Source organism: Microtus oregoni, unplaced genomic scaffold (assembly GCF_018167655.1).
Source record: "Microtus oregoni isolate MIOR12 unplaced genomic scaffold, Mior012 000062F_ref0000492, whole genome shotgun sequence".
NCBI classification, from domain to species: Eukaryota; Metazoa; Chordata; class Mammalia; order Rodentia; family Cricetidae; genus Microtus; species Microtus oregoni.
The window spans coordinates 7,917,329-7,936,582 of NW_024543872.1; the positions used below are offsets into that span (position 1 = coordinate 7,917,329).

General features: G+C 39.7%; 1 protein-coding gene across 2 annotated transcripts in view; it reads left to right on the forward strand.

Annotated features, from left to right (window-relative positions):
• The window catches only part of LOC121439590 (trifunctional enzyme subunit beta, mitochondrial), a 36,286-nt gene that overhangs the window by 4,891 nt on the left and 12,141 nt on the right, over positions 1–19,254 (forward strand). For both annotated transcript variants that reach the window (XM_041640114.1, XM_041640115.1), the window contains exons 2-8: positions 994–1,068; positions 1,150–1,194; positions 5,082–5,181; positions 7,283–7,327; positions 9,558–9,657; positions 16,018–16,105; positions 18,087–18,274. In XM_041640114.1, the coding sequence (XP_041496048.1) occupies positions 1,002–1,068; positions 1,150–1,194; positions 5,082–5,181; positions 7,283–7,327; positions 9,558–9,657; positions 16,018–16,105; positions 18,087–18,274 (633 nt within the window). In that variant the 5' untranslated portion in view covers positions 994–1,001. The remainder of the gene's footprint in view (positions 1–993; positions 1,069–1,149; positions 1,195–5,081; positions 5,182–7,282; positions 7,328–9,557; positions 9,658–16,017; positions 16,106–18,086; positions 18,275–19,254) is intronic.

The following is a 19,254-nucleotide window of genomic DNA, read 5'->3' on the forward strand; positions in this document are numbered from 1 at the left end:
AGACCTCTTTACAGATGGTTGTGAGCCACCATGTGGTTGCTGGGAATTGAACTCAGGACCTTTGGAAGAACAGGCAATGCTCTTAACCACTGAGCCATCTCTCCAGCCCCTAACAGTTGTTTTTAACATTGTACCCTAGGAGTATTTTATTATGATTCAAGGAAATACAAATATTTTTCCTCTTTTTTTTTTTTTTTTTTTTGTTTTTCGAGACAGGGTTTCTCTTGGTTTTGGAGCCTGTCCTGGAACTAGCTCTGTAGACCAGGCTGGTCTCGAACTATTTTTCCTCTTTTAATGGGTGGTAGCAAACAAAAACTTATTTTTATGTATATGGGTGTTTTGCCTACATGTTTGTCTATGCAACACTATGTGCCTGGTGCCCACAGAAGCCAGAAGAGAATGTTGGGTGTCCTGGGACTGGAATTACAGGCTGCTGTAAGCTGCCATGAAGGTTCTGGGAATCAAACCTGTATCCTCTGGAAGAACAGCAAGTGTTCTTAACCTTTGAACCATCTCACCAGCTCCTATTTTCTTATCTTTTATGGCTGATTGTATATAATACAGTAGTTCCCTGGTTGCAAGTGTATGACTTACTTAACCAGTTCCCTATTTGCTATTATTCTAGAAAATGTTTCTCTATAACTTTGGAGCCTGTCCTGGGACTAACTCTTGTAGACCAGGCTGGCCTTAAACTCACAGAGATCCGCCTGCCTCTGCCTCTGTGCTGGGATTAAAGGTGTGTGCCACCACTGCCAGGTTTCCTAATCTCTTAGTATGGATATACCATTCATTGTGAGGAATAGATGATTCATGCTTAGAATAGTTATTTGTACAATGGAAAAGCTATGCCAGTATAGTTATAATATTGCTAGAAAAGAATAATTGATAATGGTATTTTATGGTGGCTGTGAATGAGTTTATCAGATTTCATAGACTGTGTACACTACAGATTGCTGAAGTAATTCAAGACATAATTTGTTCTTTTCTTCGTAGGTTTCAGAATGTCTACCATCTTGACTTCCACTTTTAAAAACATTTCTACTACATCAAAATGGGCCCTCAGATTTTGTAAGTTCAATTTTTCTTTCTTAAGTGTAGACTTATAAATATTGTGCATAGTTATTAAATGATACACACTTTGTTTTCTAGCTGTAAGACCTCTGAGCTGTTCTTCCCAGCTACGATCAGCCCCAGGTACTGTAATTTTCAAGCAAATACTTCTCCATTAAATGTTAGAATTCTGTATTTGTGAATTCTGAGTAAAACTCAAACTAATTTGTTAATTCTTGCCCTTTTATGATCAACATATCATTATTACCTTCAAATAAAAATATGTATAGTCAATCAGTACCATTCCTTTGGGCTTAAGATGATAAAAGAAGACTGCTTCCTGGCCTTTGGCACTCATAGAGTCATGAAGGTCCTATAAACTTGGTGGGTCAGTGTATGTAGCCCTGACTGTCAGTCCTGGAAAAGATAAGCTTACACACTGTCTTGAAATCATTGTGGCGCCCCACGTTAACTTTTACAGTTGTAGTTAGTGGTAGACGTCTCTATTAAATATCTTACTATCTTATATACAAGAGGACCTGTTTCTGAAATAGGGGTGAATGGGAAAACTAGTTAATAAAAGAAGATGTTTAGCTATCATGGAATGAAAGAGTGGGGAAATTCATTGATTTGATGGTGTTATGTAGATCCTCAATGAAACCCAATGAATTAGGCTTCTTCGCTGTTGAAAATCACTGTGTGGTGTAAACATTTCCTGACAGATTGTCAGCATTTTTTTCTCCTTGTCTAGGCTTTCTGTTGACTCTTTTTCTGATTTTAGATTTATTTTATATATAATATAAAATATATTATTTGTGCAATGGTTTCATAGAAAAAGTGCCATCTAGGATCAGGACATGTACTCTGTTTCAGCATGGTATCTTTTCGGCTAGTGTGGCCAAATGACATCTCTATGTTTTATAGTTTCCTTCTCTTAAAAAAAAATGGTTGCCAGCCTTACTATATAGGTATGAATATATCTCTAAGTTCTTTAAGTACTGGGAATATAGTGGTAGAACTCCTACCTAGCATGTTCAAGACCCTGGTTCAATCCCCACCCTGTACTAAGAGAAAAGGGACAAAATCAAAGCAGATTTGCCTAGCACACTGTACTCAACCCACCACCACCATAGCAGCTACAACAGCACACAGCCAAAATGCCCTTCATCAACTAAAGTCAGTATGTTCATGGTGGTATTATCTTCCCACAATATTCGTAGACATCTGTAGCCTAATCTCAACTAGAGAACTTATGTCCTAGAGCCTCTAAATTCTAACCAGAATTTAGATTTCTATTGTCTTTATTATTCACAAAGAATAATAAAGGATAGTTCCTTTCTGACTTATGTCACCTTTCCCCTGATTTAACTGTTCACTCGGGCTTTTGCTTTGCATAATCACCCACGCAGACCTGACTCCTTGCCAAGTAGTAAAAGGTCATTCTGATGACAACAGAGAAATCATTTTTCACTCATTTAGACTAGTCTCTGTTGTCCGGTAGCCATTTTTTTGGTGTTTTTCTTTTCTTCCTATGTTATAAGCTCTGAAAGTCTTGAGACTTAGGTCCCCAGTGTCAAACAGTATTTTATAAGTGGTTTGTGTTAATGCTGCTGATGATAACGGCACAAAAAGGCACTGATAAGTAAAGGAATGTGACTGGCTGGTTTTAGGATAGGGAAGAGCCAAGTGCCTGTGCCAAGCAGGTTTTAGGTTACAATAGTTATAACTATATAATTCCTCTTAACTCGTTTGAGTATTACTGCTGGAAGAAGTGTGAGCAAATGACTACAGGATGTATAGGTGTCCTGTCATCTCATGAACCGTGTCTAGTGGGAATTTTGACTGATTTGATGATTATTTTTTTGTTTCTCCGTCTATGCTCCTGTTTTTCTCACACACAGATAGCAGTTATGTAAAGCATGACACATCTTTTAAAAAATTTTTTTATTAATTTTTATTGAGCTCTACATTATTCCCTGGTTCCCTCCCTGCCCCTCCCCTCCCCTTCAACCCCCTCACAAGGTCCCCATGCTTCCAGTTTACTCAGGAAATCTTGTCTTTTTCTACTTCCCATGTAGATTAGATCTATGTATCTCTTTCTTAGGGTCTTCATTGTTGTCCAGGTTCTCTGGGATTGTGGTTTGTAGGCTGGTTTTCTTTGCTTTATGTTTAAAAGCCACTTAGGAGTGAGTACATATGATAATGGTCTTTCTGGGTCTGGGTAACCTCACTCAAAATGTTTTCTAGCTCCAGCCATTTGCCTGCAAATTTCAAGATGTCGTTATTTTTTTTCTGCTGTGTAGTACTCCATTGTATAAATGTACCACATTTTCCTTATCCATTCTTCGGTCAAGGGGCATTTAGGTTGTCTCCAGGTTCTGGCTATGACAAACAAAGCTGCTATGAACATAGTTGAGCACATGTCCTTGTGGCATGATTGAGCATCCTTTGGATGTATACCCAAAAGTGGTATTGTTGGGTCTTGAGGAAGGTTGTTTCCTAATTTTCTGAGAAGTCATCATACTGATAACTAAAGGGGCTGTACCAGCTTGCATTCCCCCAGCAATGCAGAAGTGTTCTCTTTACCCCACAACCTCTCCAGCATAAGTTGTCATCAGTGTTTTTGATCTTGGCCATTCTTACAGGTGTAGGATGGAATCTCAGAGTTGTTTTGATTTGCATTTCTCTGATGACTAAGGATATTGAGCATTTCCTTAAGTGTCTTTCATCCATTTTAGATTCCTCTGTTGAGAGTTCTCTGTTTAGGTCTGTACCTCCTTTTGTTCTTTTCTTTGCTCCCAGGATTTGTGGCTATCCTACAGCTAGCTTACAGATGACGTAACTTTTACATTGCCCTAGTTCTTTTCATGGCGTCTTTTCAGCCTCTGTAATGGGTATTTTTTGCCATGTTTCTTTGCTTGGATTCCTACCAAGGAGGATCTGGCCTGGCACAGTTCATCTCTTGTTTGCCAATGACATGACTAGCTAATTGCTATGGTTTATAGAGTGTACACACCAAAGGTCATGAGCTGGAAGTTTGCTCCTTGTGGTAATACTGAGAGGCACTAGAACCTTTAAGAAATCCCAGCACTGGGGAGGCTTAAGTAGTAGTAATGTTGAGAGTTTGAGGCCAACCTAAGCTACATTATGAATTTGATATGTAGCAGTACCCTGTTTTTGTTTTGTTTTGTTTTTTAAATGAACTTAAAAGGAAAGTAATTTGGTCATTGGTATGAGTCTGGTATCAACCTTTGAGAGTGGCTGGGTTTTTTTTTGTTGTTGTTGTTGTTTCATTTTTTTAAAGATTTATTTATATGCAATGTTCTGCCTGTATAGATACATACCTACAGGCCCGAAAATGGCACCAGATCTCCTTCCTAATAGCTTTGAGCCACCATGTGGGTTCCTGGGAATTGAACTCAGGACCTTTGGAAGAACAGCCAGTGCTCTTAACTACTGAGCCATCTCTATAGTCCAAGAGTGGCTGTTTTAAAATGAGTCCATCCCAAGTGCTTGTCTTCTTCTGTACATAGCCATTTTTCTTCCTGTTTCTTTGCTGTGGTATGTTTAGCTTTGTTATGACATAGCCAGGGAGACCTTCACCAGGACCTCAGTATGCACCATTTAATTAGTTTAGATTCCTTAATGTCCAGTCTCAAGTATTTTATTGTAGCAAAAACAAAACAAAAAATGGTGCTAATATACACTAGTCAACTGCTTTGTTGATTTGTCAGTGGGCCTGGTATACCCCCTCTGAACACGATCACTTTGTGCCTTGGATTTAGAGTTATGACCTTGTTTGACTATCCCATTGGCAGAGACTATAAACAGTACAGCTCTTTTTAGAGGAGACAAAGGCAGACCTATCAGAATTACACCCAACTTCTCAATGGAAAATAGACCCAAATACCAGAAAGAGAGAAAGAGAGCAATCATAGCAAAATGTATCTGGGCAAGTGTTCCACTTGAGCTTTTTCCCTATCCTTGATTTCATATATTTTATTAATATTTCTTTGAACTTTATCTTAAAGCTGTCCAGACCAAGTCAAAGAAGACCTTAGCAAAACCCAATATGAAGAATATAGTGGTGGTAGAAGGTGTCCGCATTCCATTTCTGCTGTCCGGCACTTCGTAAGTATGACATGATCATGGTAGTCGTTTCTCTTTTAAGGTACTGTTTGAAGTAGTCTCTGTAGGTAATAATGCCATTAGTGGGGAACCATATGGAAAGTACTTGTATAAAGGCAGTATAGAACAAGTCAAATCAGTGCGGTATATAATAGCAAGATGTTTTATCCTTTTTTATAAACTAGCTTGCCATGGTATTAGCCTGAAATTGCCTTAATTGAAAGTTCGGTGTAGATCCAGATAGCATCTTTTCCAACAGGGTGTCCTTTTTTTTTCTGGAACATTGATTGCTTCTGTAGGCACAGTTAGTGCTGAGGATGGTCTGTAAAAATTCTGAGAACCTGCTACTTTGGTCCTGAAAATGATGAGGCTTTGAGTTGACACAGCTGGTCTAAATGCCGCTTGTAGCTCAACCCCAAGTATTTTGGACTAGCCTGATAATTTCTCAGAATCAAACAACTGTTTTTCTTAGAGTTTTCTATCCTCTAAATGAGATTCTACACAAAAACTGATAATGAATTCTGCTAATTAAGTTCAGGAATTAGTTCTGTTTTGTTTAAATTGTGTTAGTTTGTTAATATTTCTATTTTGCACAGGCAGTCACTAACATTAAAGACTGGAGAATATTAGGCTCCAGTTTAAAAACAATAAGGCCTATCTTATGTGTTCATATGGAAAATTTGACATCTTGGAGATATATTACTTTTAAATGGAAAAAGCATAGGGGCTGAAGAGATGGCTCAGGAGGTAAGAGCCCTTTGAGAGGACCCAGGTTCAATTCCCAACACCCACAAGGCAGCTCACAACTGTGTTTAACTCCAGTTCCAGGGAATCCAACACAGACATACATGCAGACAAAACACCAATGCACTTAAAATAAAAATAAAATTTAAAAAAGGAGCCAGTGAGATGGCTCAGTGGGTAAAGGTGCTTGCTACCAAATCTGATGACACAAGTACAGGTCCTGGAAAACAAGGGGAGAACTGACTCCTACAAGTTGTCCTGTGTCTTCCCCAAATGTATGAGCACACAGCACCAAATGTTAAAAGAGAGAAAAGACTTAAACAAGGTGTAGAGCCTCATGTGTGATGTGGAGGGAGGAGGAGGGAGGGAAGAGCAGGAAGGCTGGGGTTAGTGACTCTAACAGACTTTTTGCAGGAAGGGAAAATAGTAGCTTATAGTGGAGAAAACTGACAGGTACCATCTGAACCAAATGCTCAAGTTAACATCACCGGTAATAAGTAATTTTAATGCCACACATCCCAATAGGAAGCAATGAGAAGAGTGCCTTGCCTCCGATCTCAGGTGTCAAAAGTGGGGAACTATCGTAGTTTAGAGGTGGCTAAGCCGCCATAACAACTAGATGCCACATGGCCCTGTGGGTTAGACCCTGGAGCAGGAAAAGGGTGTTCATAGGAAACTGGTGATAGCCACAAAGTTAGTGGCTTAGTGAACAGTACCTTGAAGAAGCTGGGTAGAAGGTGTAAGAACTCAGCTCTGTCCTTTCTGCTCTTTGGTAAATTTCAGATTATTTCAAAGGAAAAAGTTTCATAAAACAACTAAAACATGCCCCTTGTATCCTTTTGAGCTTTACAAAATAAAAAATGTAGTCATCCCCTGCCCCCCAAAAAAGCTCTCAAAAAAGGTTAGTTTTAAAAAGAATATTTAACACATGCCATTCTGAATAATAAAAGTATGGGATATAATTTTTTAATGTACATGATATTTGATGTTTGGGGTTGGGATTTTTGTTTGTTACTTTTGAGACAGGGTCTCCTGCTGTAGCTGGACTGGCCTAGAATTTGTGAGCATTCCTCCAGTCTTGGCCTCCCAGGTGCTGGGATTATGGATCTGAGCACCATGCGCAGCTAGAACATCTGTTTGGTCAGATACCCAGAAAATTCTGTAGGTGTTTAGGGCTTGTCAGGTTTTTTAAGATGACAGCAAAGTCACACTATTTCTTCACTTGAACCAAGGGGATGACTTTGACAGTAGCATTGGGTGCATTTTCAGCAGTATATGTTAGATAATCTGTATTTCAAATAATTTGAAAGGTTATTGAAACTCTAGGCTTTTGGTTTAAATTATTTGTTTTCTTTCCCAGCTATAAAGACCTAATGCCACATGACTTGGCTAGAGCTGCACTTTCGTAAGTAAATGAAGTTTCCTGTTCTTTCATTTAAAATGTTTTCCTAGTTTTAGCATTTGAAGTAGTATGTTCTGTAGAATTTTCATGTTTAGGATATGTTAAACTTTATATGGCAAGAAGTAAGTTTTTGTTTGTTTTTCGAGACATGGTTTCTTTATGTAACCCTGGCTGTCCTGGAACTCACTCTGTAGACCAGGCTGACCTCAAACTCACAGACATTCACCTGCCTCTGCCTCCTAAATGCTGGGATTAAAGGTGTGCACTGCTACTGCCTAGCTGCAAGAACCTTATACAAGGGTTTTTTGTTTTTAAAGATAGGGTTTTACCATCTAACTCTGATTGACCTGAAACTCACCATAGTACAGACTGACCTTGAATTTAGGGATTGACCTACTTCTGCATCTCAATTGCTGGGATTAAAGGTGTGTCCTATGATAGGATTAAATTTTAACTTTATATGTTAAATTTGAACAGCTTTGATTGTAAGTCATCTTTATCTGCAAGTTTAGCGTGTAGCATCTTGACATGACTATATATATATATATGTGGTATGTGGATGATGTTTATTATAATATTCTCAGGCTGGCCTGGAACTCATTATGTAGGTCAAGATGGCTTCAAACTCATGGCAATCATCCTGTTTCATCTGCATGCATGGAGGCAAATACTCATACACCTAAGATAAAAATTAAAAAACAAAAAACTCGAAGCCGTGCGGTGGTGGCGCACGCCTTTAATCCCAGCACTCAGGAGGCAGAGGCAGGCGGATCTCTGTGAGTTCAAGACCAGCCTGGTCTACATGAGCTAGTTCCAGGACAGACTCCAAAACCACAGAGAAACCCTGTCTCGAAAAACCAAAAAAAAAAAAAAAACTCGAAGGTTCATGTGCAAAGCAAGTAAAAGTTTTAAATTAGAGCTGAGTGGTGGTGGCACCTGCCTTTAATCCCAGCACTCGGGAGGCAGAGTCAGGCGGGTCTCTGTGAGTTTGAGGCCAGCCTGGTCTATAGAGTGTGTTCAGGACAGGCTCCAAAGCTATACAGAGAAACCCTGTCTCAAAAAACAAAAAACAAAAAAAATTTTTTTTTTAATTTAAATGTAACGAAATGAGGTTGAGATGGATGAATACTTTGGTGTGGTCATAAAATATATGGCTGTGCCTACATAATATACTCTCTAATGTCCAGTGATATTTTGCTTTAGTGTCTCCAGGCAGCCGAAGATCTTTTCCTAACTGGAAAACACTTTCATTTAACCGTTCTGCTCATCAGTCAGTTTTCTTGTCTTCCTGCCAGACTTTAAGAACAAATGCCACAGCATTGTTTCTCTGTTTACTGTTTACTCTCCCTAATTACATAATAATAATCATTTCCATTCCCAAATCTCTGCTTAGCTACACATTGGAAGTTCCTCTTTAGGGATCATAAATAGAGCATTCTTTTCTTGGGCCTCTCTGTGCTCTACATTTAACACTGTGGACTGTGCGTGGACATGTCTTCCTTTGAGTTCTTGTATTGCAGCTTTATGATGTTCTTCCATCTCCTGCTTCTTTATTCCACTTCCTTCCCTTCCCCTTCTCTTCCTTTCCCCTCTTCTCTTTATTTCAGTGATGGGGTTCTTAACCCAAAAGACTTGTAAATACTGGGCAAATGTTCTACCAGTGAACTGCACCTTTAACTCCATACAGATTTTATATAACTCACTTTTGAGTTTTGACAAATGTGTACTTGTGTTCCTATTTTTGATGGCTCCTTAAATTCTCTCTCTCTTTTGCTTTGTTTTTGTTTTTTGAGACAGGGTTTCTTTGTAGCTTTGGAGCCTGTCCTGGAACTTGCTCTGTTGACCAGGCTGACCTCAAACTCACAGACATCCGCCTGCCTCTGCCTCCTGAATGCTAAAGGTGTGCGCCACCACTGCCGAGCTCCAAAGTAACTTTTGATTCTTCCTTCTAATGTCTCATTATCAAGTGACCATCAGATACTGCCTTCACATCCCTTGTCATTCATTTCCTTTTTGATAGGGTGCCAAATGTTTCTGCCTGGCCTTTTAAAGAGAAGGGCTTATCTTTGTGTTATTCTGGTGATTAGAATTGAACCTAGGGCCTTATATATACTAGATGAGCACTCTCCTACACCTCCAACTCAGGCACTGTTTGTTTAAAAACGTGCAGTGTTTTATGTGATGTTTTCTGGCATGTTTGAACTGTTTCTTTTCTTTGGATTTCTGCTCTTAGGGGTTTGTTGCATCGGACCAATGTCCCAAAGGATGTTGTTGATTATATCATTTTTGGTACGGTTATTCAGGAAGTAAAAACAAGCAATGTGGCTAGAGAGGTAAGTAAAGCAAAATTATATGTTTAAAGAGATTAATAAAGCTGGACATAATAGCTGATGCTTGTAATTTATTCTTGAGAGGCTGAGGCAGGGGGATTGCCATGGAGTCCACTACTTACTGTACTATGTAGTAAGTTACAGATCAGTCTGGCTGCAGTAGGATCTTGTCTCCAAGACAACAGCAACAGCTCTGTTGCTCTAGGCTTGGTGCCACACGCCTTTAATATCAGCACTCAGAAGGCAGAAGCAGGAAAATCTATGAGTTTTAGGCCATCCATGACTACAAAGAAAGATCCCTTTTCTTCCCCTATCCCAACCCCTCCAAAGTGGCAAAAAAATCAATTTGAAGTAATATTTTTTTAATTTATTTCTTTGTGTGTGTGTGTGCGTGTGCGTGTGCGTGTGCGTGTGTGTGTGTGTGTGTGTGTGTATGCGCACACACAAGCACGCATGTGGTGCTAGAGATTAGACTCAAGGCTTTGTACTTAGTGCCAAGTGTTCTACCACTAAGATAAGTCTCCAACCAAGAATTTACCGTTTTGAAGTCTTAAAATTCATTAACTAAATATGTATTTAACTAAAAATCAGATGATGTGTGCTGAAGGCCTTTATCATTTATTACAGAAGTTACAATTAATATTGAAGGTGTCAAGTCACAAGAGTTAACTTCTGATGGAGGAAACTTGCCTTGCAAGGCCTGCAAGAAATGCAAACTCCTGAAAACTGTTGCTTCTGCCTGTAATTTTAAATGTGCTAATTGTATTCTTTCTCTAGCCTGTATATATGTGTGTATCTCACAAATACATTCCTGATCTACTGTGCATTTTTATCTGTGGATTGTCAAGAAGCTGGGTCTTCCTTAGCTGTATTGTCTAATTGATATTAATAATGTTAGCCTATATAAAGTTTTGATGAATAAAACAAATACAAAGATACTTCCCTAGAGTCAGGTGTTATAATGGTGGTACAAGCCCTTAATCCCAGCACTCAGGAGCCAGAGACCTGGTCTACAGAGAAAGTTCCAGGACAGGCTCCAAAACTACAGAAAAATCCTGTCTCAAAACACATGCACACACACACACACACACACACACACACACACACACAAAAGGAAAGAAAAGAGCTGTAATATCCCCAGCTGCCAAGATAGCCGCACACAATTAACTGATATAAAACTTTAAAGTCGCTTTTAGATCAGTCCAGGTGCTTTGCTAATTGGATTTTAAGATAAACTATTACTAAATGAATACAATCTTATTTACTAGGACATGTAGCCAGCTGTATGATTTGTTGAGACAAGGTAAATAGTGCAAAGTACCCTAATTGCAGTACCAGGGACAATAATTAACTTTTTGCATAGATTCCTAACCTCAGTTTTATAGCCTTTGCCCAGACACCATGGGATAAGATCCCTGAATGGCCAGGGCTATTTAGAAAATATAACTTATAGCCCCTGAAAAAAGTTACAGCTTCTCTTTCTATGGTCTAGGGTTACCTGCTGGATAGAAGAATATATCTTAAGATTTAAAATGTTTTTAATGTCACTGTGCCTTGGCGAGTGCTGGGTGGGCTCCTTTGCCATACCCCTTGTTCCTGCAGCTCATGCTGCATTCTGAGGACACCTTTGTAAACAAATAGTCTCCAGTGTGAGAGGGCCTGGCCTTTACGACCACTAACACAAACTGTTTAAGATATATGTTATATACAGTAAGAAGTATAGGATATAACATACAGTTTCTTTATTTCTCTCATTGGTTTAGCTCTGTAGGGCTACCTCTGTAGAGAAGATAACAGAGAGACTTCTTTCACAGCCACGGTTTGCTGCACATGAGTTAGGGGTTAACTGGAAGAAAGAGCTTTTTTAAATTTCATTATTTTTTGAACCAGGGTTTCTTTGTGTAGCCCTAGCTGTTCTGGAACTAGCTCTGTAGACCAGGCTGGCCTTGAAATCACAGGGGTCTGCCTGCCTCTGCATCCTGAGTGCTGAGATTAAAAGCGTGTGCCACCACCACCCAGCCAAAATGATCTTTTCTTCCTGTCTGGATTTATTGCACTGTGAGTTGTTGGAATGACTCTGTTTCTTATCATTTACTTAAGAACTGGTATGCGACCTTCAGAGGCAATGCCTGCAAGATTTTGTGGGTCTTTATAAGCTGGGTAGAACAGAGAAAGAGAGAGACAGAGACAGAGAGAGACAGAGACAGAGAGAGACAGAGACAGAGAGAGACAGAGACAGAGAGAGACAGAGACAGAGAGAGACAGAGACAGAGAGAGACAGAGACAGAGAGAGACAGAGACAGAGAGAGAGAGAGAGAGAAGCTGGCAGAAATTAGCAGAAATATATAAGGATAAAGAATGTAGGAAGAATAATGAAGAAGAAAACAAAGAATGTAACAGAGAATTAGAATTAGAACTAGGAAATTATAGACAATTAAGACAGAAGAATTAGAATAAAGGCAGAAGAATTATAAGAGTACAATAAAGAGACATGGCGAGAAGATGTGTGTGAGTTGACCTGTTTCCTTCACCATTGCTTGAATCCTAGTTTCTTCGTTCATTTAGTTTGGACCCTGAGAGGAGGTTTTTAAGGCTGGACTTTAAAAGCCTCCATTAGATAACTAGTATTATTAATAATTACTGTTATTATCTCATAACTATTATTATGTATTCACATTTTGCTATAAGTCAGATTATTTGAGTGGGTTTAGGAAATGTTAGTTTATCTGTCTCTTGTGTTAGAGAAACAGTATAGCAGTGTGTGACTGATAGTACTCTTGGTAATGTTAGCCATCATGGTTTCTAGTTAAACTTTAACATCTTATAGCCAATTTCATAGCTTGACTTTTGAAGTCAGAGGAAGCTTTGCCTATAATTTACTGCTTTTGACTAGATGACACGTAGGCAGATTTTTTTCTTTTTATGTAGGTATTTCATACAAGTTTACCTTTACCCTAGTTGGCACACACCCACCTAGTGTTTATTGGGCAATGGAGATAATGACCGCCTTGGAACTAGTATGAGTATCCCACAGGCATTTGACTGAATAGTTCAAACCTGTCTTCTGGGCTTTGTTTCAATTATTTGGAGAAACTTGGCTTGCAAGCATATTTATCTTATTTCATGTCTGTGTTTCTGTGTCCATTATAGTTACAAAGATAATAACTTCCATTGCCAGCCAAGATAGAAGGGAAAATGTGCAGATCAAAAACATTTTTTTTTGTTACACTTTTACAAACATTAAAACGGCTAAAGTCCCACCCAGCACTGCACAGCTCACAAAGTGACCATCTGGATGCTGTTGGGGGGGCAGAAGAGAACTGAGAGCAGGGAGAGGTTTCTGTTCTCATAGAGTGTTTACTTTTCCTCTGCGGCTTCACATTATTTTACATGCCTAATAAGAGCTCCAGTGGGCTATTAAAAAGAAAGACAAGAAGTTTGTGGGATAAAACAGGGATGAATCTTGGAAGAACTACTTATCCTGCTCAACTACAGAATGATTGAATAAATTATAACGATGATACTAGTCCATTAAACACCTATGCTATGAAATTTATAAAAAAAGTTTCGTGAGTGCATAAAGTCATCAAGCACCTCACAATATGTTTTCAACTTCTGTATCATGAATAGGAGGTGACTTGCATAAGACTGAAAAAGTAAATATTAAATCTGTTTCAGTTTTCTCTATTTTTATTTATTTTTCAAATAAGAATTATGATGTTTTTCTATGAATTTTTCTGGAAGTGTTAAATGTGTAAATACATCAGCTGCTATATAATTCACATGAGGAAGTTTCTCCCTCTACCTCATACTAATATCAATCATGTTGTATTCCACGTAAGCATTTTTTGAGACACGGTCTCACTTATTTTTTTTTTTAATTGAGAAAAGGAAAAAAAGTATCCGCCTCCTCCCAGCCTCCCATTTCCCTCCCCCTCCTCCCACCCTTTTCCCCCTTCCCCAAACTCCTCTCCCCCTCCCTCTCCAGTCCATAGAGCAGTCAGGGTTCCCTGCCCTGTGGAAAGTCCAAGGTCCTCCCCCCTCCGTCCATGTCTAGGAAGGTGAACAACCAAACTGGCTAGGCTCCCACAAAGCCAGAACATGAAGTAGGGTCAAAACCCCGTGCCATTGTCCTTGGCTTCTCATCAGCCCTCATTGTTCGCCATGTTCAGAGAGTCCAGTTTTATCCCATGCTTTTTCAGTCACAGTCCAGCTGGCCTTGGTGAGCTCCCACTAGATCAGCCCCCTTGTCTCAGTGGGTGGGTGCACCCCTCGTGGTCCTGACTTCCTTGCTCATCTTCTCCCTCCTTCCGCTCCTCTCACTTATGAAGCCCTTGCTAGCCTGAAACTCACTATAGACCAGTCAGTCTAGCCTCAGACTTACAGAGATCTATCTGTCTCTGCCTCCGGAATGCTGGGATTGAAGTTGTGAGCCACCATGCCTGACTCTCCAGGTAATTTTTGTATCTAGGGAGAAAGATAGAGTTGATGGGACAGTTATGAAAATAAGTAGTAGAACTTAACATCCAACTAAAGCCAGATAAAGAGTTTTGTTAGGACCTGTGCTAATATTGATATGAACTCCTAAAAGGCCTTGTACCTCTATCAATCCTGACTTTGTTGAAAGACCTCAGTGTATTTCTCCTTCCGCTTAACTTCTTCCTTTCTTCTTGGTGCCTTGAAAGTGAGTTATTCTTTAAATAGAAGTATGCACACAAGGGTCACCAGCTGCCAGTTCTATTTAAAGCTCTGTCAGTCCTTTGGGTCAGCTGGGGCCAAGGGTAATGTGCTTCAGTGGCCTTGTGAGGATCAAGCTGTTCTAACCTGAGTGCCCTTACCCTTGCCCCACTGTGGAGTCTTTCCTTTTGCCCCTGACACCTGCTTCTGATTTCCTTTCCAACTGGTTTAGGTTGAGAAGTTGACCTGCAGTTGCCAGGAAGTCGTTTAGCACAGTCATTTGGGCACTTAGTGTCAGGTCTCCCTGGAGACAGCAGAGTACGGTCATACTGGTTACACAAAAGTAGCAGCTTTCTGCTCCTACAGATGGCAAATAGTATCAAATGCAGTGTAAGTATAAAGGCAAAGATTAGCTAAGAGACCCAGCCTTTTAAATCGAGAATTTGCAACATCCATATTAGACAGTTTGTATTCGGTTAATTAGTTTCAAAAAAGACTACTAAAAATAGTTCCTTTTGTAGTTTCATAATAAAGGTGGAAAAGTTAGGAACTTTTTTCCTCTAAAGTAAAGCTTTAGTATTAAAAAGTTTTTTTTTTCTAAGTGTACTAAATTTTTTACATTAGCAAAACTGGAATGTTTTGGCAACATAAATTTTCCCAACAAATATTGTAAAACAATTATAGATATCTTTGTTTTATGTTTGTCTTTGACTGGGTCATGAAATTAGAGGCCACTTTTTGTTAGATTAGTAGGCCCTCAAACTTCCTCAGGGCCCCTAAAGTTTTTTTTTTTTTTTTGAACTAGCTCTATAGACCAGGGTAGCCTCCAACTCTGCCTCTGCCCCCTGAGTGCTGGGTTAAAGGCATGCACCACCACCCCCTGGCTTTTGTTGTGGTTTTAATGGTCAGTTCTGTAGAAACATTTCAGCCTTTGCTCTGCTGCTAGGCTTTATAGCTTCAGGGATATGTGAAAATCTCACCCCGTGATGCCATTTCCTCACTCTTAGTTGTATATTAAATTTTAAGAAAGATAAAATTACATGGTATCCTTGAAGGCTTGAAGCAAAGCATTGTTATTAATTAGGTGAGGCTGAAGAATGCTGTAGCCTTGTACACCACACTTGAAAATGGCTACCAGGCTGCTGGACTTGGTAGTCCGCAGACTGCATACCTGAATACTGGGGAGGCTGAGGCAGGAGACAAGCAAGTTCATGGCTGCCTGGAACACAGAGTGATTTCAAGAATACCTCGTGAAATCCTGTTTTAAAGTAAAAAGGGATAGATCTTCATGGTGCTAGAGCTTGGTGAGCTTTAGGTTTAATCCCCAGTGCTACAGAAAGAAAAGAAAAACAGAAAGGACTGACAAGATGACTTAGCTGCTAAGGGATATACTGCCAAGCCTGACAACCTGAGTTCAGTCCCTTGAGCCCACAGTGTCCTTCACATGAATGCGCCTACCCACGTTCACATAAATAAATAATTGTAATAAAAATTTTAAAAGAAAAAAGAAACTTGTTACCAGGAATTTAAGAGTATGTTTCAGTGTCTGGAAGAAAAACTAATGAGCCATTTTATTTTAAACATTGCTCTGTAGAATACTAAAATAAACTCTTTTCATAATTCTCCAGAGTAGGGCTCGGAACCTCACTTACATGTGTGTTTTCTTTCCCTCACTGTTCCCTGAAGGCTGCCCTTGGAGCTGGCTTTTCTGACAAGACTCCCGCTCACACTGTTACCATGGCCTGTATCTCTTCAAACCAAGCTATGACTACAGGTATGTGTAAATGGAATCCAAAGGTGCTTACTGATTTTACTCCTTTTAATTAATCTTAAGAGAAGTAAGCAATTAGCACAGAGCTCTTCATTTGTGTTTTTATAAAGATAAAATTGTATGAAAGTTAGGGATTTTCCAGAGTAGTTTCCATGCCCTGTGGGGACTGTTACATTCTTCCTTAGTCCTGGGCTGGCTGCTACTGGGACTGTCAGTGGGAGGAGGTGCATAGTTTATCCTGCGTAGGTAATTCTGATTGGACATTTTCCCATGAGGACAGAGTACTGCAGCCTCAAGCATCAACATAGTTGTTAATTCCTGCTCTCTATGGTCTAAGTCATGGCGTGGGAATATGTCTTAGCTGTGAGCACTTGTTGAGTAAGCATGAGGACAAGAGTGGATCGATCCCTAGCACCTACATAAACGTGTAGGTGTGGCAGCCTGCTTGTAATCTCGGAATTCGGAAGGCAGAGACAGGATTCCCAGAGCAAGCTGGCTGGCTAGACAGTCTGCATTGGTGAGTTCTGTTCAAGTAAGGGAACTTGTCTCAATATGCAAGATGGACACAGTTGAAGACATCAGATACCAGCCTCTGGCTTGTACACACATGTACACACACAACTTCGCCATATGTGCCCTAACACCTGCGAGCACACATTCACACATGCAAAAATGTTTTCATTTTTTTTCTTCACTTGGTACCCACATTCTTGGCAATCTATATGATATTTTAGCTTCTAACAATCTTCCTAAAATTGTGGGATGTTAAATGGCTACTTCTAAAGACAGGAAACTTGAGAGGCTTAATATTTAATGTTACAATAATATCATGCCAGATTAGACTGGTCAGTTCATGGATGGCGAGGATGATGCCCGAAGCAGTAGTTGGGGGCTTCTCTACTGAGCAGGGTGCAATAAAATATTGCATGCCAGTTGCCATACAGGAAAACCTAGATCTGAGAAGTCAGATACCTCATGTAGTAGAAATTAATATTCTCTGCATGGGGAGGGGGTGGAGTGTGGAAGAAACCTTTCTGAAAACTTAGGCTGGGAGCATATAAAATATAGAAGATGTTTAGGTTTAGAATGTTGTTTGAGTTGGGCTGGAGAGATGGCTCAGCACTGGCTGTTCTTCCAGAGGGCCAGGGTATGATTCCCAGCACCCACATGGCAATTCACAGCTATTAACTCCAGTTCCAGGAGATCTGATGCCCTCTTGGCCTCTGTGAGCACTAGAAACAGAGGTGGTGTACATGCATATATGCAGGCAAAACACACATATACAAAGAATAAAATAAATAAATTAAAAGAATATCAATTTATTTAAAAGTTGATGTCAGACTGGGTGGTGGCGACACACACTTGTAATCCCAGCACTCGGGAGGCAGAGGCAGTTAGATCTCTTGAGTTTGAGGGCAACCTCTTCTACGGAGTGAGATCCAGGACATCCAGGTCTACACAGGAAGTTCCTTTCTCAAAAAACAAAAAAAGGAAGGAAGGAAGGAAAAAAGAGAAGGAAAGGAAAGGAGAAAAGTAAAAACTAGTCAAGTGTAGTGGCTGCAGTAAGGAGGCAGAAGCAGGTGGATCTCTGTGAGTTTGAGATTTAGAAGCCAGCCTGGTCTACATAGTGCGTTCCAGGATCCTGTATCCAGAAGAAAAAAAAAAAGGAAGGAAGGAAAAGTTAAAAACTGATTATTATTATTATTATTATATAAAACTGATAACTGTTACAAAAAAATTTCATGTATGTATTTTGCATGTATGCATGTCATGATGCATGTGTAGAGGTCAAAGGATAACTTGTGGAAGTTGGTTCTCTCCTTCTGCCATATAGACTATAGGGATGGAGCTGAGTTCCTCAGGCTTGCCTGTTGAGCCATCTCGCTTGCCCCCATTTATAGAACTTTTTAATCAAGAAGCTTATATTTCAGTGGTTTGTTATTCCTACAAAGTTGTTCATGCACATATCCTTTGTATCTTGTAGCTGTTGGTCTGATAGCTTCTGGCCAGTGTGATGTTGTTGTGGCTGGTGGTGTTGAGTTAATGTCTGATGTCCCTATTCGTCATTCAAGAAAAATGAGGAAAATGATGCTTGATCTCAATAAAGCCAAGACTCTGGGCCAGCGCCTGTCCTTACTCTCTAAATTCAGATTGAATTTTCTATCACCTGAGGTAAGACTTTTGAATTTAATATAAATAAAGATGAGTTTCCAGAACATCCTGAGGCTAGATTACTGTTAGATATAACACATACTCTAATAGTTATATATATTCTCATGATTACAGGGCAGTGTATTTGGTCAAGATGGAGGTGGGAGTAGTTACAAAAATTGAATTTGTAGAGACTGGAGAAATGGTTTATCAGTTAAAGAGCACTGATTGCTCTTCCAGAGGACTCAGGTTCAAACCCACATGGCAGCTCACAACTGTCTGTAACTCCAAGATGTGACACACACACACACGGACATACATGCAGGCGAAACACCAATGCACATAAAATAATAAAAACAAATAAATAAATTATTAAAAAATTGAATTTGTGCCGGACAGTGGTGGCACATGCCTTTAATCCCAGCACTTGGGAGGCAGAGGCAGGTGGATCCCTGTGAGTTCGAAGCCATCCTGGTTTGTAAGAGCTTGTTCCAGGACAGGCTCCAAAGCTACAGAGAAACCCTGTCTCGAGAAACAAAACAAAAAAAAAAATTGAATTTGTAACCTGGGCATGATAGCACATACCCTTAATCTTAGCACTTTAGAGACAGAGACAAGTGAATCTATGTAAGTTCAAGACCAGCATGATTTACATAATCAGACTAGCTCCAGAAATGTGTCTGTTAGCCCTCTTTAGAAATATGTTTGCTCACAAAGAGATTTCTGGGATCTTTTATTCCCTCTTTGGCTTTTTTTTTTTTTTTTTTTTTTTTGAGCTAGGGTCTTGCTGAGCTACCCTCAAATTAAAAATCCCCTTGCGAGCCGGGTGATGGTGGCACACGCCTTTAATTCCAGCACTGGGGAAGCAGAGGCAGGTGGATCTGTATGAGTACAAGGCCATCCTGGTCTACAAGATCTAGTTCCAGGACAGGCTCCTAGAGCTACAGAGAAACTCTGTCTTGAAAACAAACAAACAAAAAACAAAATCAAAATCCCCTTGC